The sequence below is a fragment of the Doryrhamphus excisus genome, linkage group LG1, assembly GCF_037039965.1.
Source record: "Doryrhamphus excisus strain RoL-2023G ecotype Guam linkage group LG1, RoL_Dexc_Guam_v1.1, whole genome shotgun sequence".
Classification (NCBI taxonomy): Eukaryota; Metazoa; Chordata; class Actinopteri; order Syngnathiformes; family Syngnathidae; genus Doryrhamphus; species Doryrhamphus excisus.
In genome coordinates, this window is record NC_136357.1 from 5,281,939 (window position 1) to 5,307,339 (window position 25,401).

General features: G+C 38.9%; 1 protein-coding gene across 1 annotated transcript in view; it reads left to right on the plus strand.

The window, feature by feature from the left end:
• LOC131130900 (guanine nucleotide-binding protein G(o) subunit alpha) overlaps positions 1–25,401 on the plus strand; it is a 95,500-nt gene that overhangs the window by 5,587 nt on the left and 64,512 nt on the right. Inside the window, exon 3 of the mRNA XM_058075015.2 lies at positions 21,575–21,716. Within this exon, the coding sequence (XP_057930998.1) occupies positions 21,575–21,716 (142 nt within the window). The remainder of the gene's footprint in view (positions 1–21,574; positions 21,717–25,401) is intronic.

A 25,401-nucleotide genomic window follows, 5' to 3' on the forward strand; every position in this document is an offset into this window, starting at 1 on the left:
TGTACAGTAAAGTCTCGTTATATCGATATTCTCGGGAGTCGGAAAAAATATCGATATAACCGGACTATCGATATATTCGATCCTGCGCCTAACTGCATTAAAAGTGGGCAATAATGCACTCGACATTGTTCTATACACACGAGAGAAACCACGAACGCCAGCATGTACATATGAAAAACAGTGATTATTGCAGGTGATAAAAAGATATCTGAATACAACACAATTAAATACATGTATTTGTACGCTTGTGTCTTCGTTGGAATAGGTGTGTATGCTATGTCAGTTGGTTCTTCATCCTCATCATCCTCGTCATCCTCGTCATGAAAACACTAAGTCCTTCCCTCTAAATTATACAAATATTTACTCCTTTACTTCAAAAGATTGTTTAATACTTACCTCATATTAATTACCTGTAATCCTCTAATTACCGTCCGTCAGTGGAAAAGCCGAAACGGTGTTAGTCGAAAATCAAACAATACGCCGTTTACAGATTTCGCTAATGGTGGTATTGAAATCCTAAAGCAAATATTGATTCACCTTTAAGCTGCTTTTGTATCGATATAAGCAGACCAAATTGGCTGGCGGGAGATGAAAAGGGCATCGTAGTAACCGGATTATCGTAATAACCGGGTATCGTACTAACCGGAACTAATTATATCATAAAAGACTAGAAATTTGCCAGGAAATGAAAATAGTATCGTAATAAGCAGTACTATCGATATAACCGATATAACGAGACTTTACTGTATACCATTGCTTTCGGAAAGGTCATTCGGAAAGATTCCATTCGGAAAGAGGAAAACTCCTCATGTAAACATAATACGTAATGTAATACCAGCATTGTGGTGAACGTAGTATATCTGTTAATTTACAGTCATCTGCACATATGATGCTTTATTGTTCTGATTCAACACCCAGTCGGTAGGTTTAATAATATTTGTAGGACTATTTATTTGCTGTCATATTTGCTCCTTGCACACATAGACATGTTTGGTTTGGTTTTTTTCTATTCAAGCAAACAAACAAACTTTGCCTGGGCCAATAGATAGGAATTGTGCATTGAACACTACCGCACTACCGTCATACTGTGTCTTCATTGTGGGTGGGATTGCCCCAGGCAACGGCACGTGAGCTTCCGCTTTATGCTGCGCTCTTCTCCATTAGATATCTGGTTAGCTGTGTGTCAGTCATCCTTTCGCTCCTTTTCAAGCATGACCAAGTCGCCCAAACACATAAAAGTGAATAAGAACAGATGCGAGATGCGTTCACGGACACCGTGTTATGACAAAATTGCCACAATACAGTGGCGTCGCAGTAAAAGAAGTGTGTTTATTCATGACACTAGATTAGCTTGAGGGAAGTATTGGTGTAACTAATGAAGTACTGGGCAATATCGGTAGGCTATGTCGACTTTTTCGAGTCTTATCGAGTTTTCAACTCTTTGCCATGAACATTTTTTGTGTTTCAAATGTAGTTCTTCCCTGAGATCATATTTCTCCTCTCTTGTAGAGAAGTATTGGATGACATTTTTAGGTAATTGGTTATTTTTAGCCTTATGATTTATTTTAGCTGTTTTAGAAGATGAACTATATCAGCAAGTTGAAGTATTTGTGATTTTAGAAATAAGGAGTTAGTATGTTCTCTGTAGGCGGCATTATGAATTATCCTTACTGACCTTTTTTGCAGTACATTTAGCGAGTGAAGATTGCTTTTATAGTTATTAGCCCATACTTCCACACAATAAGTAAGATATGGTAGAACCATATTTGTTTCATGATCTAAAAGAGTGTGACGAAAAAAAAAGGAATTAAGAAAGGGTTACCTTTTTTGACCCACGGCACGTTTTTTTTTTACATTGGAAAACATCACTAAGTCTATAGGAGGAAGGAGCTAGGTGCTATTACATTGCACCTAGCAATTACATTACATTGCGATATTACATTGCTCTGCCAGTCTTTACACCACGGACACTCGACAGTGTAGCCATGTTTACATGAGGAGTTTTTCTCTTTCCGAATGACTTCCAAAAGCAATGGTATACATGGAAAGGAATATTCCAATCTCTTGTCTACGTGCGTCGCTATAATCAACCAGAATAGTCAATAGGGCATGCCCAGTAAAACGTAAACATCAACATCACGTGATACCGACTTCCCCGAGTTGTTCTTTCACTTGTTGGAATAACTTCGTATTTCCAGTTTTTTGTTTGTCCAGTCTTGAAATTTAGTTTGGATCAAAAACAAACTTTCCGTATCAGTCCAGTGCCGATTGCTGGCCTCCATTTTTAAAACTGAAGAACATCTGGATATGCTAAATTTAACCTGGAAAGGATCAAATTCAATCTTGCTAATATTTTATAATTCAACTCGGTAGAGGTTTTATATAGATTTATATTTTCTTTTGACTTATGGACTTATATGAATGGCGTATAGAAGGATTTAGATTCTGTTCCACAGATGGCGCTAATGCACACCAAAGCTGCTTGCCAACCACCAATAAACAACAGAAGAAGAAGAACGCAGTCTGACAACTTTCCGTTTGAGCAGCTACAAGATACCTCAATCGGATTGGGGAAAGGAATATTCCACCCCTGGGAATCCCATTATATATTCATTCAGATTGGGACTATTCTTTCGGAATGAGGTGTATACAAAGGTTACATTCTTTCTGTTTGAGCAAATAAACCAAATGCAATTGGAATATTTGGGTCCACGTATACGTGGATATTGACATAATATTTGCAAATGATGATTAATAAATGTTAATTATAAAAAGTGATATTGGATAATTCCTCAAGGCACACCTTACCAGTGGTTGAAAATCACTGCTGTATAGGAGTGGAAATCCTTGACTGCATTTTCTTTTACCAGGATTTGAACATCTGGGGCGTAATCAAGTGGCCCATTATGTGGGTGTGTGTGTATGTGTGGGTGTGTGTGTGTGTGAGCAGTACAGAGATGAGTGGATTAGATTTGGATTGAGTTTTTATGGCGTCTATCTTAAACAGCACTGTGTGCTGCAGCTGCACATGTGACCTCAGGGAGGGGGAAAATGAACAATTTAATAGAGCTCTGGACAAAGTCATGCAGAAATACTGGAAATGTTTTGAGTGCTTTATGTTTGAATTCTTAGGAAATGTCCCCTTGGTACAAGGAAACATTTGCCGGTACAGGAAGGAAGCAATCCTTCTGTGAGTCTTGCGTGGCAAAAGGGAGCATAGATGAGTATTGATGATCATGCGATGCAGTTTAAGTGTTAAAAATCGAATCAACATTAAAGATTTTTTTTTTAATAGATTTTAATACTAAGAATATATGATAAAATTACAAAATAGTGACTATTAATTGCAACACAGAGGAAAGCTCTAATAACCACAAAATCAACAACGTCATTACTCTGAAATCATAAAGAGAGTAAATATAGCAAAAAAAAAGTTACCCTCCCATTTTGTGTGGAAGTGGTACATTTTGGCTTGTTACATTTTCTTTCTTCCCCACTCAGTTTCAGCCCCATTCTTAACTCATTCAGTCCCATACATTTAAAAAAAAAAAGGTGGCAAAAGGGAGCATAGATGAGTATTGATGATCATGCGATGCAGTTTAAGCGTTAAAAATTGAATCAATATGAGCTATTGCATTGCCTGCGAAAACATGCAAATGACAGGCTAACATGTTTGTGGATTCATATGTTCACCATTCCCCTGACTATGATATATCTAATGTTTGGCCAGAAAGCAACAGTCAGCATTTAGTGGTCCGTGTGTGTGTGTGTGTGTGTGTGTGTGTTCATGCTTGAGACACCATCTGTTTAAGTAGCCTGTTTGTGTTCACACATGTGTAAAGGTTCTCGAGCTGACCAGCTGGCCAACTGACAACTTGAGCAGTGTGTGTTAAAATTGTAACGCTGTCGTATTATCGGTTACACAATTATTTGGTTGTTCCGTTATTTCAAATGTCAACTTAACCTTTAAGTCGTGCTCGGAAACATTTTGCTTGTCCTTGACCAAGACCAGGTTAAAGCCTAAAGACATGTACGACTCTGCAAAAAATAAAACAAGTTTATGTGATCAACATTAAATTTTAATACTACGAATATATGATAAAATTACAAAATAGTAACTATTAATTGCAACACAGAGGAAAGCTTTGATAACCATAAAATCAACAACGTCATTACTCTGAAATCATAAAGAGAGTAAATATAGCAAAAAAAAGTTACCCTCCCATTTTGTGTGGAAGTGGTACATTTTGGCTTGTTATTTTCTTTCCTCCCCACTCAGTTTCAGCCCCATTCTTAACTCATTCAGTCCCAGACATTAAAAAAAACACCCCCTTCAGTACCGACCATTAATTGCAACACAGAGGAAAGCTTTAATAACCACAAAATCAACAACGCCAATACTCTGAAATCATAAAGAGAGTAAATATAGCAAAAAAAGTTACCCTCCCACTTTGTGTGGAAGTGGTACGTTTTGGCTTGTTACATTTTCTTTCTTCCCCACTCAGTTTCAGCCCCATTCTTAACTCATTCAGTCCCATCCATTTAAAAAAAAAAAACACCCCATCAGTACCGACCATTTTAGACAATTATGACTGATCTTTAAATATACACTGGATAATGTGTTCTATGGCGATATAAACATGGAAACTAAGAAGATTAGAGTGTGGAATGCCGTTTTCCGTTTTTTAGTCATCAGCAGTAGAGCATAGGTAAGTTTCAGGGAAATCGCAGTTCCCAACTAAAAAAAGGAGAAAACTTTTTAGTGAAAAGATACTGCATTTTTTGCTTATGTGACAGATCAAATATCGAAACAACTATACCAACATAAACAACCCCAAAATATTCAGCTCCTCCATACCTTCCATAACTTTTTCAATCATTAACTCTCCTCTCCCAGTATAAAACAATACGGTCAAACGTAATAATTTTTTCTGGGTACATGATACCATACAGCATCCATATCAAACTTGCGCGGGCCGCACTAATATTAAACTTATCAAGGCGGGGGCCTCAAACCAGTGTCCTGCGGGCCACCGCGGGCCCGCGGGCCGTGTGTTTAAGACCCCTGCTTTAGAATGTATAAACATTTAACAAATAACAATTTCAAGTCCGAGGCGTCCTCAGGCTCCGACGCCAACAAGCTTTGGCAAGATTCCCAATCAACATTTCCTTGCTGTCTTGTTGACTTTGTATTCGAAAACAACACCAATAGTTGAGCTCATATTTAGTGCAGTTTTAGACAATTATGACTGATCTTTAAATATACACTGGATAATGTGTTCTATGGCGATATAAACATGGAAACTACCAAAAAAAGAAGAATAGAGTGTGGTCTTTCACCAGAAAAAAAAAATGCCGTTTTCCATTTTTTAGTCATCAGCAGTAGAGCATAGGTAATTTTCAGGGAAATATCAGTTCCCAACTAAAAAAAAGAGAAAACTTTTTTATGAAAAGATACTGCATTTTTTGCTTATGTGACAGATCAAATATCAAAACAAGTGTACCAACATAAACAACCCAAAAAATGTCTACATTGCAACAAAACATTAATGAAAAAAATCTTGACCAATCGTCAAATATGATACTTTTCCAGCTTACCTTAACCCTAATGAAAATATTCAGCTCCTCCATACCTTTTTCAATCATTAACTGTCCTCTCCCAGTATCAAACAATACGGTCTGTGAGATTGAGGCATAGAAGGGTAACTGGAGTTCACATTTTTAATGGCAGCAATAGAAACAGCTTCTATCTCGCAGACCAGTGTTGTTTCGCAGCAAACAGACTGAATAACAGACTTGCTCAGTCATCCACAGGCAGGGTTGGATGCTTTATCACACTTCCAGCATCCCATTTATAGGCACTTATGGGACACAGAGTAGAGTACCTGGGGATATCTTCTGCTCTTTGAACCCAAGCACTACCACAGTATTGTTACATAGTACATGTCATAGTACCTTTAAAAAAAAAAAAAAAAAAGTCTGCTATTTCACACTAGCGTAGCTTGGGTGTTTTTTTTTTTTTTTAAACATTTGAGTAGGTCATTTATAACATTGTTGACATAGTTTTGCCTAAAACACAACGATAATAAGTCTGCATTCATGCATGAAAGGGCTCGACAATAACGATGTACCGATGGCCCGGGGCAAGTTAAAACAAAATTCGGGGCAAGTAAATCCAATCAGTGATATTCCCGTCGGGCAAGTGTACTTTGGCAAGAGTTTTTTTTAAAAGCGGTTTCTGTTGGGTGTTGGTAAAAAAAACACGGACTGCGTAATTCCGGCGGTAATTTGCAAACCAATCCTTGCAAATCTTGAAATGGACCAAATCGGAATCGTTTATTTAGACCGCGGTCCGTAGTCCACTTTTTACCCACGGATTGGTTGTTCGCGATCAACCAATCAGCGATGGTTTGACTAGGAAAACATCTATCATGGCGTCCCTGCCAACATCGTCTAATTCTTCAACAACTTCTGAAGGAAAACAGCAAAAAGTGATGAACCAGTGCCTCCAAAACAAGTATTTTATTAGCGGCAGCAAATCAAATGATGGCACAGTTGAGTGAATCACATTGATGTAACAATTTGAAGCGGTCACAATGAAACACCACCGATTAGATCCAATACCAAGTGCTGATTTTGCACAAGCCTCTTAAAAATGCTGGGTTATTTTTTTGACCCAATTGCTGGGTCGAGCCTGCTAGGTCATTTAATTGGGTAATTTTTATTGAATTGGGTATTCTGAGAACCCAATTCGCTGGGTTATCTCTGTTGGGTGTTATTTGCTGCTGGGTTGTGATTTCCATTATTTTGTGCTGGGTTGTTTTGGACAACGCAAAGCGTTGGGTAGAATTTTGGACATGCGCAACAAAGCACCGCCCACAAACTTGCTTTGTTCGGACCGCACATTTCATCTGAGGAGACGAATTTCAGCACGGAGCAAGGTTTGTTACATGCCCACTCTTATTTTACCGTAGAATTGACTTTATATTATTATATACAGCGTCATAAAGTTGTTAAAATGTACGTTTGTGAAGCACTGTTGAGTACTAGCTTCAGGAATCGATCGCTAACCTTTGCAAACTTCCATTGCCTCCAAAAGTGGCGAGCTATGTAGGAACCAAACTATGTTGTTGAAATTACAAGAGACATGCACTATGTGTGATAGTTATGAGGACAACGTCAGTTATCTCGTCAATTTGCCATTTTATGTGATATCAAGTTATAGAATCTCGTGAATTAATACGAGCGTGCTGGTTTTTTTTTAAGCAAGACCGCTGCATGCTAACGGGCCACCGACTGTCCATAACCCAGCCGTGTAGTAAATATGAACCCAGCGTTGGGTCATATGAACAACCCAACGTACAACCCAATTGTTGCGTTAAGAGAACCAACCCAACTTGTTGGGTTAAAATAACCCAACGTGTGGTCGGTCCAATATTTAACCTGCGTTGGGTTGGGAAACTACCCAGATTAGGTTGTTTTTAACCCAGCATTTTTAAGAGTGTACAAAATCTAGCGCTTCCATTTCTCTGTGTATTTTTCCTTCACCTTTGCTTCACAAATTATTGTTTGACCATTGAGCATTTTTTTTTCTGGATTAAAAACACTTTACTAGTACACAAATGTGTCTATTCAATAATGTTTCATTGTGGTGCACAACTTGATAATCAATCAACAATGATAATCATTTCATCTTTATTTGAGATTCTCATGTGATGCCACAAAAAATTAGATGATATCATTATGGCAGTCTTTTCATTTTACATGGGGGGCAAGTTCGGGCAAGTAGTTCTCACCTTAAGGATTCCCTATGGGCAAGTCATTTTTGTTTTTAATGTAGAGCCCTGCATGACTAAGGAAATTACAAAATATTCACATTTTAGAATGTTGTGATCTAATCTGAAATACTGTATATGCTTTTTGATTTATATGTGTGTTTTGTGACGACAGGGTTGAGGTGGTTGACCGAAGGGAGAACAAACAAATGTGGGTCTCTCACGGCTGCACTGCTTCTCATAGGCTTTTCCCACTGTGAGGGCTGTGAAATTGTGTGTGTGTGTGAGATCTATCTAGAACGGGAGATAATTAGGTTTAGGCCTCAGAAGCGGAGAATAAAAGAGGGGTTGTGGGGAGATGGAGGGAAAAAAAATGGGGCTGTTTTGTGCTGAAAGACTTGGGGGTATGAGTAGACAAGAGGCAGCTAGGGGGTAGGCCAGTGAGACTTGGAGAGCGTTTCGTGCCCACAGTCCAGAAAGAGCAAGTTGGGACAAAAAAGGTCCTGGCCATAGTGGATAGCAGACAGTTTGTAGTTGTTAGGATGAGGCTGCTGGAGGAGGAAATAATTGGCAAGTAAAACAACACCTCCTCACTTAAGGGGAAGTGACATATAGAATTAAAATCAGCTTTACTGGCCAAGTATGCTTACAAAAACAACCAATTTGACTTTGGTTTAATTAGCTCTGACTGTACTGTAGATTTAAGCCCTAGGCGAGTATCTCACCAAACTAAGTTGTTTTTCCACAATTTGGCGCATCATCCACACGACCCGCAGATATTTAGTACTAAAAACTAAGGTTTTCAAAACCTCCACCCAAAGTGTAGATTTGGAGAAAAATCTGATTGTGTTTGAGTATGGACGCCAATAACCAGAGTTTTACATTACTTTAGAACAAGGGTCTCAAACTCAATTTACTTGGGGGCCACTGGAGCTCGGGTCTGAGTGAGACTGGGCCGCATGAGGTTTTCCCAAAAAAAAAAGAAAAAAAAACGCATTTATTAAAAACAAAAAAAATAAAAAAACTTCGCTTTGGTTCCAATTTTCTACAAGAAAAGCTCTGATAAAACATTCCACTGTTCTCAAATATCTTACTTTTTATTTTTCTACACAAAATAAGATGAAAAATTAAATAAATAAATCAAATCAATCAATCAGTAATGAATAAATAAATATAATAATAATAATAATAATAATAATACGGCAGATAATAATAACTTAAGAAACCACATATAGTTGGTGGGTAGACAAATTATTTTTTTCAGATTGAAATGAAAAAAGCATTATTAGAGCCCTGTAGACATGACAAAACACGACTATAGTCACATTTATACTCTTTTTATTTACAACATATTGCGCAACTGCAGGGTCTTGAGACACATGCTAACTCGCAAACTAGAGAGCTAGCGACCTAAACATGTAGCCTTCAAGTTATTTCCTTTAAACTTAAATAGCCAAAAACTTACCACTTCCACACGGATAGGGAGGATAACTATTAACAGTTATTTAACCTTTTAACATGAACATTAATCAAACGTAATAATTTTTTTCTGGGTACATGATACCATACAGCATCCATATCAAACATTAAACTTTCATATCAAGGCGGGGGCCTCAAACTAGTGTCCTGCGGGCCACATTTGGCCCGCGGGCCGCGTGTTTGAGACCCCTGCTTTAGAATGTATAAACATTTAACAAATAACAATTTCAAGTCCGAGGCGTCCTCAGGCTCCGACGCCAACAAGCTTTGGCAAGATTCCCAATCAACATTTCCTTGCTGTCTTGTTGACTTTGTATTTCGAAAACAACATTTAGAAGTCATTCTGCCTCCTTGTCAGTCCCCACGAACGTGTTGTGTTTTATGTGTACGGAAGTGACAGGGTAACTGAGGATGATTCTGATTGGATAGAATTTTAGGAACTATTTCCGCCTACAGGTTGGGACACAATTTTTGTCACAAACAGGGGAAAATATGCGGTTTTAAAAGGCCTAAGATGTGCAAAAGAGATACAATAATGAGTAAGTGGGTGTGTGATGAATAAACCAAGACATTATCCGCATTTATACAAAAAAGCTGCAGTATCCACATTACATATACACTGAAGTGTTGATCAGAGTGATGGCCTGGGTCAAGAAACTGTCTATGTGCTCGATTGTTTTGGTGTACAGTGCCCTGTAGAAGTTTGAACCGTTTTGTGAGAGCCAAATCCAAGTCGCGCCTCCACTGGACTCTGCTCTCTTCTGATAATTATTAGCCCTCATGCTCTCTGGAACAGTTTGACAGAAAGAGGGAGGGAGCATGTTGGTGGTCCGATGTGGAAGGAGGGGGTGTCATGTTAGCACAAACCGCCGTGCGTATAACTGGTTATCTGAAGCAGTCTGTCAGCCAAATTGTCATCCTTCATTGGTTAAATTTAGCCATGGGTGTGCTCGTCAGTGGAATGATTTGATTGGCTGCCTGAGTAAACTGTGAAATAACAGTGTGTTAGCCGGGTGTGTGTGTGTGTATATTCGCTTGGACATGTGTATTTGTCTCAGTTGCCGTTTACATCTTGCAAAAACAAGCGCCGTATATTAAAGTTTCAATCATCATCATTAAAGTTTCAGTCCTGGAGAGATTAAACATTTGTCTTGGCTTGCAATTTCCAGTTATTCATTCATTTCTACAGCTTATCCTCACGAGGGTCTCAAGGGTGCTGGAGCCTACCAGAGAATGCACAGACAGAACATGCAAACTCCACACAGAGATGGCTGAGAGTGGAATTGAACTAACCACTCGGTCGCCATGCAGCCTATTTCCAGTTATTCATTCATTCATTCATTTTCTACCGCCTTTCCTCACGAGGGTCGCGGGGGTGCTGGAGCCTATCCCAGCTGTCTTTGGCCGAGAGGCGGGGTATACCCTGGACTGGTCGCCAACCAATTACAGGGCACATATAGACAAACAACCATTCACACTCACATTCATACCTATGGACAATTTGGAGTCGCTAATTAACCTAGCATGTTTTTGGAATGTGGGAGGAAACCGGAGTACCCGGAAAAAACCCACGCATGCACGGGGGAGAACATGCAAACTCCACACAGAGATGGCCGAGGGTGGCACTGAACCCTGGTCTCCTAGCTGTGAGGTCTGCGTGCTAACCACTCGTCCACCGTGCCGCCCTATTTCCAGTTATATAACATAATAAATGTAGTCAATGCTGCAAAAAGTTTTTTTTAATGTAATACTTTTTTTGACAGTTGTCAGCAAGTATTTACATATCCTGTGCATATGACTGATTTAAAAAAAGAATATGCAGTAATAAACACATAAACCGACTGTTTATGCCACAAGACATGCTGGGTAGTGCAGCAGCAACTCCTTCCAACAGTACAATATAGTGACGTACAGTATTAGATGCAATACAACACACACAATACAGGGGAGCAATGAAACTAACAGAAGTCAATAACTTCATGTTCTGTGGTTAAATAAGAATGTTTTAACTCCACAGGCACACTGAACCAAAGTTTTTGAAATTCCCACTCCGGACAGAAAAAAAACCACACATTTGAATGTGGACGGAGGATAAAACGCAAAGAAAAACATGCATTTTAAAAATATCTGCATTCATGCGGACATGACCTCAAAGCAGCACTTATGTGACATGTGTCATGACCAATTATGCTAATTAGACAATGACGTCGTCTGTCCCCTCCCCGCAACCCAATACCGAAGATAGATTGCATTCCTATGGGAAACACTAACGTGTGTGTGTGTGTGTGTGTGTGCAAATGATTCTGGATCCCTGTGATTATGTTTTTTTTTAATCTGCTGCCCCAGACTCATTTGCTTGATTCAATATCTCTTTTACTGCCATACAAAAGAGTCTTGTTGCAGTGATTGCGATCAGCTGACACAAAGTCAGCTGATGCCATGTGGCTTGTGGCAGGAACGACTCATATGCATGCTTGCTTCTGTGTTTTCATAGAAAAGCACAACACCATTTCCAAATTATTGGAACACTTTGTTGCTGCTTCATATGAACTGAAAAAAAAAAAGGAAGTGACACTTCCTAAATGCCACTGTCCCTCTCGGCACAGGCCATTTTTGATGACTTTGATTGACTTTCAAGGCACAAAAAAAGAATATTGTACGGTATATACCAAAAGATTAGCGCGTAGACCTCACAGCTAGGAGGACCAGGGTTCGATTCCACCCTGGGCCATCTCTGTGTGGAGTTTGCATGTTCTACCTGTGCATGCGTGGGTTTTCTCCGGGTACTCCGGTTTCCTCCCACATTCCAAAAACATGCTAGGTTAATTGGCGACTCCAAATTGTCCATAGGTATGAATGTGAGTGTGAATGGTTGTTTGTCTATATGTGCCCTGTGATTGGCTGCCGACCAGTCCAGGGTGTACCCCGCCTCTCGCCCGAAGACAGCTGGGATAGGCTCCAGCACCCCCGCAACCCTCGTGAGGAAAAAGCGGTAGAAAATGAATGAATGAATGAATGTTGGATTATTGTAGATCTCTGTCAATCAGTTGCCCGAAGAAATCTTTAAAGGCCCTTCAGTCAGTCCAAAATACTGCCGCACCGGTCCTAACTGAATATAGTTAGAACTGATCCCTGATTCACTGATACTGTTTATATCAGAGACAATCCTTTATGTTCCTTGGACTAAGATAAAGACTTCTGTAAGTTAGGAGTAGAGGACCTGTTTCAAAAATAATATACTGTATACATTTAGTGTGATTGTTAAATTTTCCTTTCAAAAAATCGGAATGTAATTTTTTTTGCATGATGCAGTCCAAGGCAATACCATCTTGAAGTAATATTTTATACTGCCAGGGGACATAGAAACATCTCTTCAAGTATTGGTTGCAGGGCGCTTGTCTCGAGTTGCACGGAGTTACATCATATCTATGTCTTTATTTCTCAAGTTAGCAGTCACTTTCTCAGCTCTTTCTCAGGAAAATAAAGTACAATTTCATACATGATAGTTACTTGAAAAATCCAAATTGTATTATTCATGTATCCGTCGATTACTTTTCTATACTTTAAACCCTGTAGTATTTTCTTTGTGTTTAGACACAGTTCTGGACTGCGGCAAAATGACATTTTGAAAATGGTACACCGTAACCCAAATGTATTTGACTTAAAGGCAAAATATTGCGTTTTATTATAAATATATATATATATATATATATATATATATATATCGTCACAGAAGTACATGGGCCCAATGGCATTATGCACAGCTAAATCATAAATCCTCCCCCATTTCTTGGGGCGTCCCAGAACAGCATTGACTGTAAAGCTGCTCTTACTTGGCTCTGCAGTGGGATTGCACTCTGAATTCCTGGTTATATCTGCAATTGATTTTGCAACTGAAGAAGATGAGCACGTCGGGGCTCGAGCATTGATGGGAACACAGACGAGCGTTGTGATTCTCAAGGGATCATTCAAATTTCTACCCGGAAGAACACCAAAAAAAAAAAAAAGTTTAAAGGTTTGGCTTAACTTCATAAAAACGAGCGGTTGGCTCATTGCATCATTTGCAACATCAAAAAGTCCTCTGCTTGGGTGACCTAAGCACGTTGGTGACATAAGCGATTGTTCGAACCGTGGAAAAAATCCTTCACTACTTTTTGGAATCGAGATATTTGAATTATCCGAATAATCGTTGCAGTCCTATTGAACAGTAGATTATTTTTATGTTCACACTAAAAGAACTACAGTTCCCATGATGCTTTGAGTGCTGAAACAGGAAGTATGACTCTGAAGTAAACCGAGATAGACGCTAGCATTACATGTTTTGATAGAAATCATTCATTCATTAATTTTCTGCTGCTTATCCTCACAAGGGTCATGGGTGGTGCTGGAGCCTAACCTAGCTGTCTTTGGGCGAGAGGCGGGGTACACCCTGGACTGGTGGCCAGCCAATCACAGGGCACATATAGACAAACAACCATTCACACTCACATTCATACCTATGGACAATTTGGAGTCGCCAATTAACGGAGGAAACCGGAGGACCCGGAGAAAACCCACGCATGCACAGGGAGAACATGCAAACTCCACACAGAGATGGCCGAGGGTGGGATTGAACTCGGGTCTCATGCCAACCACTCATCCGCCGTGCAGCCCTTGATAGAAATCATTCATTCATTCATTCATTCATTTTCTACCGCTTTTTCCTCATGAGGGTCGCGGGGGTGCTGGAGCCTATCCCAGCTGTCTTTGGGCGAGAGGCGGAATACACCCTGGACTGGTCGCCAGCCAATCACAGGGCACATATAGACAAACAACCATTCACACTCACATTCATACCTATGGACAATTTGGAGTCGCTAATTAACCTAGCATGTTTTTGGAATGTGGGAGGAAACCGGAGTACCCGGAGAAAACCCACGCATGCACAGGGAGAACATGCAAACTCCACACAGAGATGGCCGAGGGTGGGATTGAACTCGGGTCTCATGCTAACCACTTGAACGCTGTGCAGCCCTTGATTCTTCTGCTTGGACATGACAGCGCTACAGCTAGTTAACGGAGTGATGAGTGACTCTGGGCGCACCGAGGCAGGTTGGACTGCAAGGTTTATAGTGTGCATATTGTGCATACACTTAATGTGCCGTTACAATTCTGTCGCCATAGTTCGCAATGGGTTTTGGCTGCCCTTTTCTCTTAAAAATAACTTTGGTTATCGCACACTATTACAGCACTGTATCTTCAAGGCATCGGAATCGAGAATCATTAGGAACTGGGATCGACATAAGGAATGGGAATTGGTAACGGAATCGGTCAAATTCAAATGATTGCCCACACTAATTAAGCAGTAACTTTAACCTGAATGGATGACAGTGTAGTCGGCTTCTACAGCACCGAGATGATCATCACAGCTAGATGATCTTTTCCTGCTCGTGCAACTAAACATCGCTTGGATTGCCCTTCGTGGCATTTAAAGTTCAACTTGTATGAATACAATTTTCCTAGTTTGCTTACAGAGCGCCTCTTCTGCTGTGTGCTTACCAACCTACCAACCGTTGGAGCACTTCTAGGTAAACATTTTGCAAACTGCACTACACTGACATTGCATTCAAATGTTGTCATTGTAATTTGGCTTATACATTGTAATACTATCAGGCAGGGCTTTGTTTGAAAGTAAGTAACTGATATTGGCACAGGGGAGGACAGATGAACTGAATAATTACAGTTCGACCTTGCATCTGGGACAACTTGATAAAAATCTATGTCTCCTTCCTTCTAACGGCCTCTCTGGAGATTCCATCCGTTTTCCAATGGCCCACATTACTTCTAATACAGTGGTGTCCAAACTTTTTCCACCGAGGGTTGCATACTGAAAAGTCCAAGGATGCAGGGGTATATTTTTTTTGTATTATGTAAAATGGTTCAAGAGGACCTGTTATATTTTTTCCTATTTTCTGACCTATAAATGTTGAATTCTCATGTTAAACGATGCCAAAGTATCAGATAATGAGCTTTGGGCATTTGGAAGTAAGCCCTGAAAAAAGTTTAGGATGGCTCTGCACTCTCGGTTTTAGAGAGTTTTTTCTAACGCTGAGTTTTCCTGACGTCAGTGTGTTGCGGACTCAGTAACACCAGATTCCTGAACAGCTCCAGTGCAGCCACTGTGTATTTGGTAATGGTTTAATTTCATTTGAACATGCATCAGATTACAATTGAATGCATCACATAATCAGTTCACAGTTCCACATGTCCAAAAGGAGTAGGAAGAAGCAAAGCTTATTAAATCCTACCCCTCCATCTGGTACTTTTACAATCAGTAACTGTTACATTTGTTCACTTCCTGCTTTCCATAATACAGTTTAAGGTTTTTTTTGGGGGGGGGGTGTAATTTTTTACCAAAGTACAAGGTGATATGACTATCCAATGACATAATGGGTACCATAGTAAGTGTCAATATATAACTGTTACATTTGTTCACTTCCTGCTTTCCTAATATAGTTATTTATTTATTTATTTATTTATTTTTTAATTTTGGTCGCGTACCGAAGTAGGAGGTGATATGAGCATCCAATGACATAATGGGTACCATAGTAAGTATCAATATAGTGATATATATAGCACATCATGACTGGTTCAAGACTCTTCATCCTTGTATTTAGCAAACATGATTATCAGTCATGATTTGTATTTTACAATACAAATGTATTTTTGATCTTATTAGCACCAAACACCAAAAAAAACAATTTTTAATGACAAGCCCGTTTTTCCAGATTGCTGATTGCATTCAGCAACTATTTCCACATTTCTCAACAGATTCTAACCGTTCCAACATCAAACCATTCAATTATTAATTCAGGTCATTTGTGCAATTATCCACATCCCACTTTTCTTGACATGCCAATTTTTTCCAGAATGTGGAATGCTTTTGACTGGATTAGATCAAAGGCGTTCAGGACATCAAACCATTGAACTAATTCAGGACATCCATATGACAATACCCATTTTTCCTGATGTTTTTTTCCATTTTCCCGGAATTGGTTTAATTTGTATTCCTGTATTTTTGTTTTATTTTATTATTCCTCATTTTGCTCATTTTCCTCCATCATGATTTTTAATGTCAAATTAGCCGGGCAAACATGTGCCTTGATCACAGGAATTCATTTATTTGTTTAGTTTATCATGATTGGTCTGTGCTATTTATACAAATGCCATTGGCAGGGAAATTGCAATTACAGCAAGAGCCGGCACTGTCGTTTTATACCTGTTTGTTTGTTTGTTTGTTTTCCTTGTGAGGATAAGCGGTAGAAAATGAATGAATGGTTTCATTTGTATTCCTGTATTTTTGTTTTATTATTCCTCATTTTGCTCATTTTTCTCCATCATGATTTTTGATGTCAAATTAGCCGGGCAAACGTGCTTCGATCACAGGAATTCATTTATTTGTAGTTTATCATCAGTCATGATTGGTCTGTGCTATTTATACAAATGCCATTGGCAGGGAAATTGCAATTACAGCCAGTCGTTTTATACCTGTTTGTTTGTTTTTTTTCCTCGTGAGGATAAGCGGTAGAAAATGAATGAATGAATGAATGAACATGCAAAACATATGTAAAACCCTTTCTGTGCATTTCACAGAACAGAAAAATGGCTCAGGCCTAACCTAGAAAATTCTCTGCCAGCCACCACTCACCATCTCTTGGGACCTTCTACGTGCGTGGCTATAAATAGGCGTGCGGTGTTTAAAAAGAGAAATGGATAAAAGAAAAGAGGTGTATATGTGAAACTATTTGCACTATGTTTGCTGCTTGACCCCAAAGGTGTGAGCAGTGGCCAAGTGACTGATGCATCCATTCGGCTTACATGTAATATTACATCTGTGTTGTTACACTTATTTTGTAATGCTCTCCATCTTCTGATACAATCCCTCTCATTCCCGTTAATGGACATACGCATACGTACATAACGTGTAAGTAACTTTGTCCAGAAGTGCTGACAGGACTTGGTCGGCATGCACTCTGTCATGATTAAGAGCTCTGTCGACAAAGACCGCAAACTGAGTGGATGTGTGGTAATAGTGATAAAGAAGCAACCTCAAAGGGGTCATGTGTGGTTGTGTTAGGACAAACAACGGTGTCTAGCAACAATGCAGAACTAGCGATAAACACCTAATAGCAACAGTGGAGTGTGTCGGCTTGTGTGTGAGTAGGTGTGAGGATAAAAATACACATGTAAGGGGATAATAATGGCGGGAGCTGATAGGATTTTTTGATGGAGTACACTTCTTGCAGCACATAACTATAATTGTGCACAGAATCTGAACTCTGCTGAATGGAAGAAATATACAAATGAGTATTATTATTTTTGGCCTACCTTATTTAGGATTAGTAAGAGGAAGAAGTACACCCCGGGTTGGTCGCCAGCCAATCACAGGGCACATATGGTAATGGTAATGGTAATGGTTTTATTTCATTTGAACATGCATCAGATTACAATTGAATGCATCACATAAGCAAAAGCAAAGCTTATTAAATCCTACCCCTCCATCTGGCACTTTTACAATCGGTAACTGTTACATTTGTTCACTTCCTGCTTTCCATAATACAGTTTAATTTTTTTGTTTGTTTTTTTTAATAATGCACCTCGTACCGAAGTACGAGGTGATATGACCATACAATTTGTTCACTTCCTGCTTTCCATAATACATTTTTTTTTTATTTTTTATTTTTTGTCCCGTACTGAAGTACAAGGTGATATGACCATACAATTTGTTCACTTCCTGCTTTCCATAATACTGTTTTTTTCTTTTTGTTTTTTTTTTATTTTTAATTTTTTGTCCCGTACTGAAGTACTCGGTGATATGACCATCCAATGACATAATGGGTACCATAGTAAGTGTCAATATAGTGACATATATAGCACATCATGACTGGTTCAAGACTCTTCATCCTTGTATTTAGCAAACATCAACTGCTTGTATTGTTTCTTGAATTGGCTCATCGTTGTGCATTGTTTGAGGGTCTTACTCAATCCATTCCATAGTTTGATTCCACATACTGAAATGCTATGGCTTTTTAACGTAGTCCTAGCATATAAGTGTTTCATATTTAGTTCTTCCCTGAGATCATATTTCTCCTCTCTTGTAGACAAACAACCACTCACACACACAATTTGGAGTCGCCAATTAACCTAGCATGTTTTTGGAATGTGGGAGGAAACCGGAGTACCCGGAGAAAACCCACACACCCACGGGGAGAACATGCAAACTCCACACAGAGATTCGACCCGATCTCCTGACTGTGTGGCCAACATGCTTATTCAGGTGTAATTTTTAGCTCAGTCGATGGTGTTCATTTGCGCCCTAACAAACAACAACAATGAGTGTTAAAGCTACGGTAATAATGTTGAAGGTGCATGGTGAAACATGGGTCTTTTTTTTTGTTATCATCAGAAGTTTTGATGTTCCAGTATGTTTTTATAAAGCTTATACTTGAGACCCACCAAGTAGGTCAATAAGCCAAGTAAGTAATGATTACTACATACGGTTGAGAGCCAGACCCTCAGACTCGCATGGTATAATATCTCAGTTAAATTGTCCATATGTCAGCATGTTTGTCCATCTGTCTGGCTCAGTGTGAAATTAAACTACGGTGCAGGTCACTGTGTAGATTATGCTGAAGCCAAGGCAAAATACACACACATTAATGCACATACATACACTCATGGCTGTTCTCTTTGCTGACAGAAGGGCTTGGGGAGTGGGTAATGAGAAAAGGTCCTCATGCATGAAAGCTCACATCAGCAGGCCAGATTCTCACACGTGCACGCACACACACACACACACACACACACACAGCATTTAGCCCATTGTTTCCAAGAAATGGTCTGCAGTGTATGCTGTAAAGTTGATGAGCAAATAACTGTCAACCAATACTATATACATCATATTTTATGTGCGGGTATTGTTTGTAACAGCTCCAACACCATATGTCCGAAAATCATCACAGCAGTGGTTTACAATCAGACAGCTTTCTTGTCTGCTGTAAGAGAAAAAACACTATTGGCAAATTGTGAGTTCATTTAGTAAAACAAAGTTAGCATATGTAGAAATTGGGGATGTCCAATATTAACAGTCCCGATAATTATCGGCATAAAAATGCAATATTGGTATCAGATTTTTCCCGATCATGAAAAATGCAAACTGGAAAAAACGCAAACATGAAAGAAACATGAAAGAAATGAAAAAAACATGAAAAAAAATTTAATGAAATTTTTTTTTTCATTAATTAAAAAAAAAAATCATGAAAAAATGTTTTCATTAATTTTTTTTAATGCTGTTCATTCCACCACAGGAGATATGTCATGTTACACACATTGGTATCGGTATCGGAAATTGAGATTTGAAATTGAAATTGAGATTTCGACAATATTGTTTTATACTGATAATTATCGGCATAAAATGCAATATTGGTATCAGATTTTTCCCGATCATGAAAAATGCAAACTGGAAAAAACGCAAACATGAAAACATGAAAAAAAAAATTTTCATGAAAAAATGTTTTCATGATGTTTTTTTTAATGCTGTTCATTCCACCACAGGAGATATGTCATGTTACACATATTGGTATCGGTATCGGAAATTGAGATTTGAAATTGAAATTGAGATTTGGACAATATCGTTTTATACCGATAATTATCGGCATAAAATGCAAACCAAAATATCTGACATACTATTTTCATTTCCCGGCAAATTGCTAGTCTTTTATGATATAATTAGTTCCGTTAGTACGATACCCGGTTATTATGATAATCCGGTTACTACGATGCCCTTTTCATCTCCCGCCAGCCAATTTGGTCTGCTTATATCGATACAAAAGCAGCTTAAATCAATCTTTGCTTAAGGATTTCAATATCAAAAAAGAACACGGCGAACGGCTGCTTCCAGTCAACTTTATTTTTCACACTTCCACCACCAGAGCGCAGCACACACACCGATTCCCGCACTTCCTGGTTCACAGGTCATGCTCAACCTGCCCCACATAGCTGGCCAAACACATGCCTGCAACAGAAGAACCAACTGACATAGCATACACACCTATTCCAACGAAGACACAAGCGTACAAATACATGTATTTAATTGTGTTGTATTCAGATATCTTTTTAACGCTTGCAATAATCACTGTTTTTCATATGTACATGCTGGCGTTCGTTGGTTCTTCTGTTGCAGGCATGTGTTTGGCCAGCTATGTGGGGCGGGTTGAGCATGACCTGTGAACCAGGAAGTGCGGGAATTGGTGTGTGTGCTGCGCTCTGGTGGTGGAAGTGTGAAAAATAAAGTTGACTGGAAGCAGCCGTTCGACGTGTTCTTTTTTGGTATTGAAATCCTTAAGCAAAGATTGATTTAAGCTGCTCGACATTGTTCTATAATATAGAACATACAATGACAATGTCTATACTATAGAACAATGACGAGTGCATTATTGCCCACTTTTAATGCAGTTCGGCGCAGGATTGGATATATGGATAGTCCGGTTATATCAGTATTTTTTCCGACTCCCGAGAATATCGATATAACGAGACTTTACTGTATTGGTATCAGATTTTTCCCGATCATGAAAAATGCAAACTGAAAAAAACGCAAACATGAAAAAAACATGAAAAAAAACATTTTAAAAAAATTTCATGAAAAAATTTTTTAATGATTTTTTTTTTTTTAATGCTGTTCATTCCACCACAGGAGATATGTCATGTTACACATATTGGTATCAGTATCGGAAATTGAGATTTGGACAATATCGTTTTCTGGTTCAAATAAAAAGCTAATATCAGGCATCCCTATAGTAAAAACATTAATAATTGCTCAGCTGTGTACCTTTTTAAATTTATTGCGTTACATTGAGACTGGTCAAGCAGTGTGTCACTTGGTTTTAGTGACTGTCTTCACGTCACTCTTATGCAAAAACATGTTACTACTGACACTTACTGATACATCCCAGGATTAAGCCTGCCCGTTTGATTTGTCTTATTACATTTTTTTCCTTCAGAATCTGTGTGTCCTTGCGTTACTGGAAGGGAAAGACACCATGATATTTAAAACAACAGAGCAGGCTGCTAAATGTCATCTCTTTATTCTTTGTCCCTGCTGTCCTGCTCACTCTTGTGTGTTTTTTATTGTAATATTTGTTAAGCCATCTGTGTTACACCCTTATTAATGTCATATGACCCTAGCATTTTCTATATATATATCAACAGAGTCTATCATTGGATGCATTGGATTGGATTTATTTTCCCACAGAGTAATATATTTTGTTTTCATGTGTGTTTAGGATCATCCACGAGGATGGTTTCTCTGGTGATGATGTAAAGCAGTACAAGCCTGTTGTTTACAGCAACACTATCCAATCTCTGGCCGCCATCGTCCGTGCCATGGATACACTGGGCCTTGAGTACGGAGACAAAGAGCGGAAGGTGAGTTCTCGTTTTTTTTTTTCATGCACGTACTTGCGCACCTCCAGTAAAATATTCTGTGTAAACTGTCATTAACATTTAGCATTTAAATTCAATAAAGCTAGTGGAATAACTGATCATCAGTCAAATAGTCTGTTGCAAGTACTGATGAAGGGCATTTTATACTCACGTACTGTCTTTCAAACAAAGTACCGGATGTCTCGCTCTTGTATCAGGTGAAGATCTCGACCAGACTCTGTTTCTAGTTTTGACCTTCTGAAAGAAATAGAACACAGAAGCAGCCAACACCTCAAAATTATTTACAAGCTACCTGTTAGATTTTTTGATCCTTAGCTTTTTCAGATACAGAACATGTGTTAATGTATTGTTAAGAAATGCATAAGATAACATACATTTCTATGTATGTGAAGTCGGACGTGTATAGAATTGTGATTTTGAGATAACAGAACGCTGAGGTTAACATGAACATGTCAATGTGTCCTGTGACCATGTGCCATATCATGTGGGTGTGAGGTGTTGTCAGTGTCCCAGTTTTCAAAGGTGCGACTTGGAAAGCCCAGACATATCAGAGAGTGAAAGATTCTAACATCGGGCTGTTCCCTATAGTCAAAGAATGCGGGGGTATATTATATGTTCCATATAAGAAATATACAGATGTCAGAACTAGACATGGAACAGTGGTTCCCAAACTTTTTGCAGTCATGTACCACTTCAGATATTTGAACTTGAAAGATTGAACATAATTACTCGGTTAATTAATTTTTGGTCTGGGTCAAAAATGTGTATTTTGCATAGTCACATTTTGACGAACACTAATAAAGTCCAATGCACAATATATATGATATACATGAAATCTTCAAGAGGAAAATACTCTTAATGCGCAAAGTAATCGCCAAAGTTACTTATTTATGATGCACACAGAGCAATGAACAATTTGTTCAGTGCTCCTCTCTGAACAACAAACTCCAGGCTCGTACTGGTGAATGGTGGTTCAGTACTCATATTGGTATTGGAACACCAATATACATGAAATCTTCAAGAAGAAAATACTCTTAATGCACAAAGTAATCGCCAAAGTTACTTATTTATGATGCACACAGAGCAATGAACAATTTGTTCAGTGCTCCTCTCTGAACAACAAACACCAGGCTCGTACTGGTGAATGGTGGTTCAGTACTCATATTGGTATTGGAACACCAATATACATGAAATCTTCAAGAGGAAAATACTCTTAATGCACAAAGTAATCGCCAAAGTTACTTATTTATGATGCACACAGAGCAATGAACAAATTGTTCAGTGCTAACATCTAATTGCTTTTAATTAGATGTTGTTCCTTAGTTTTACACAATGCATAATAAATAATATAAATTAGATTGCTATAATTTCATGCATTAGCTAGTACTATTAATGCTATTTAAATTAATTCCCTGCTGGAAAAAAACAGTGTAGACCGGCTACCAGTATAGATCAGCGTACCTTGTTTTTTCGGACTGGTCTATGCTGGTCTGGATGACCACCATACCAGCACGGAAACACAATATATGCTTATGTTCTGGTTAAACCAGCCACGGAAACACAACATTTGCTGGTCATACTGGTAGCTGGTCTATGCTGTTTTTTTCAGCAGGGTTCTTGTCTTCAGTCGTGGTAAGCTACGGAGCATACGTGACAATCTTTTCGCTGGAAGCCCAGGTTCTTGTGTTGTTTAAGGGACAGACTGTTGCTGGTCTTGTGATAGCTACCTGGTGCATGTCTGTAAAATCGATTAATCAAAGGATTTATGGCTGATTCTTATCGATCCAGGAGACTGCTACCAATGCAGCCACATCGCTGGCTTGTCAAACCGGATATCCGGTCACATTATTTTGTTGTTTACAACCCTTGTCAGAACATACTATAATGTGAATTATACCTTCTTACGACAAGGAGGACAAAATATTATTCTACTAAGTGACTTTCTATTGGCTTTCTATTATGTTTGATTCAATCATCTATTCACATGCCGCAGTGTCGCAGAGAGGATGGTTCACTCCCAGTGTAGTCATCACTTGCCACAGGCTCACATTTAGCACATGATTCAAGGACTCTGGCTACTAAACAGTCTTCTTCTTGTGTTACTTGTTGATGTAATTGCAATGTGACTGATAAACATGTGGCTTTACCATTTTTGCCTTCCTGTTTTCAACTGTACAGTTTCCATTGTAATTGTTCTAATTATTGTTCCAATCCATACATATTCAAAGGGATTTCAGGCGAGAGGCACCAGCCAAGAGCAGGCACATATAGACAACCAATTTGTATTTTGCATAGTCACATTTTCATGAACACTAATAAAGTCTGATGCTGGCATATTGGTATTGGAACACCAATATACATGAAATCTTCAAGAGGAAAATACTCTTAATGCACAAAGTAATCACCAAAGTTACTTATTTATGATGCACACAGAGCAATGAACAAATTGTTCAGTGCTCCTCTCCATTTTTTTTTAAATCGAAAACATTTCGAGCTGCGTGTTACGTCATATCTCAGCATTCGCTGAAAGAACGCACCCAAGAACAGGAAAAGATAAAGTTCAATCTTGCTAATATTTTATAATTAAGCTCGGCACATGTTTTAAATAGATATGTATTTTCTTTTTTTATTAAAACTGGACTTGTGAATGGCGTATAGAAGGGTTTAGATTCTGTTCCACAGATGGCGCTAATGCACACGAAAGCTGCTTGCCAACCGCCAATAAACAACAGAAGAAGAAAAACACCACGAAGTAGAACGCAGTCTGACAACTTTCCGTTTGAGCAGGTACAAGATACCTCAATCGGATTGGGGAAAGGAATATTCCACCCCTGTGAATCCGATTATATACACAGAGCAATGAACAATTTGTTCAGTGCTCCTCTCTGAACAACAAACTCCAGGCTCTTACTGGTGAATGGTGGTTCAGTACTCATATTGGTATTGGAACACCAATATACATGAAATCTTCAAGAGGAAAATACTCTTAATGCACAAAGTAATCGCCAAAGTTACTTATTTATGATGCACACAGAGCAATGAACAAATTGTTCAGTGCTCCTCTCTGAACAACAAACTCATTTATTGCTTTTAATTAGATGTTGTTCCTTAGTCTTACACAATGCGTAATAGATAATTTCAATAATTCAATAATAATAATTTCATATAGACAACCAAACATTCACACTCACATTGGACAATTGGACAACCGAATATGCTTAAATATGATTCGAACCCGTTCAATTCCACTCTCGGCCATCTCTGTGTGGAGTTTGCATGTTCTCCCCGTGCATGCGTGGGTTTTCTCCGGGTACTCCGGTTTCCTCCCACATTCCAAAAACATGCTAGGTTAATTAGCGACTCCAAATTGTCCATAGGTATGAATGTGAGTGTGAATGGTTGTTTGTCTATATGTGCCCTGTGATTGGCTGGCGACCAGTCCAGGGTGTACCCCGCCTCTCGCCCAAAGACAGCTGGGATAGGCTCCAGCACCCCCGCGACCCTCGTGAGGAAAAAGCGGTAGAAAATGAATGAATGAATGAATGATTCGAACCCAGGTCTTCCCCATCTCCTAACAACTCAGCCACCATGCTTTTCAATTATCCCCGCTGTTCAAAGTGTAATTGACTTGCAACTGTGCTAATTTGTAATTTACATAAACACAGAT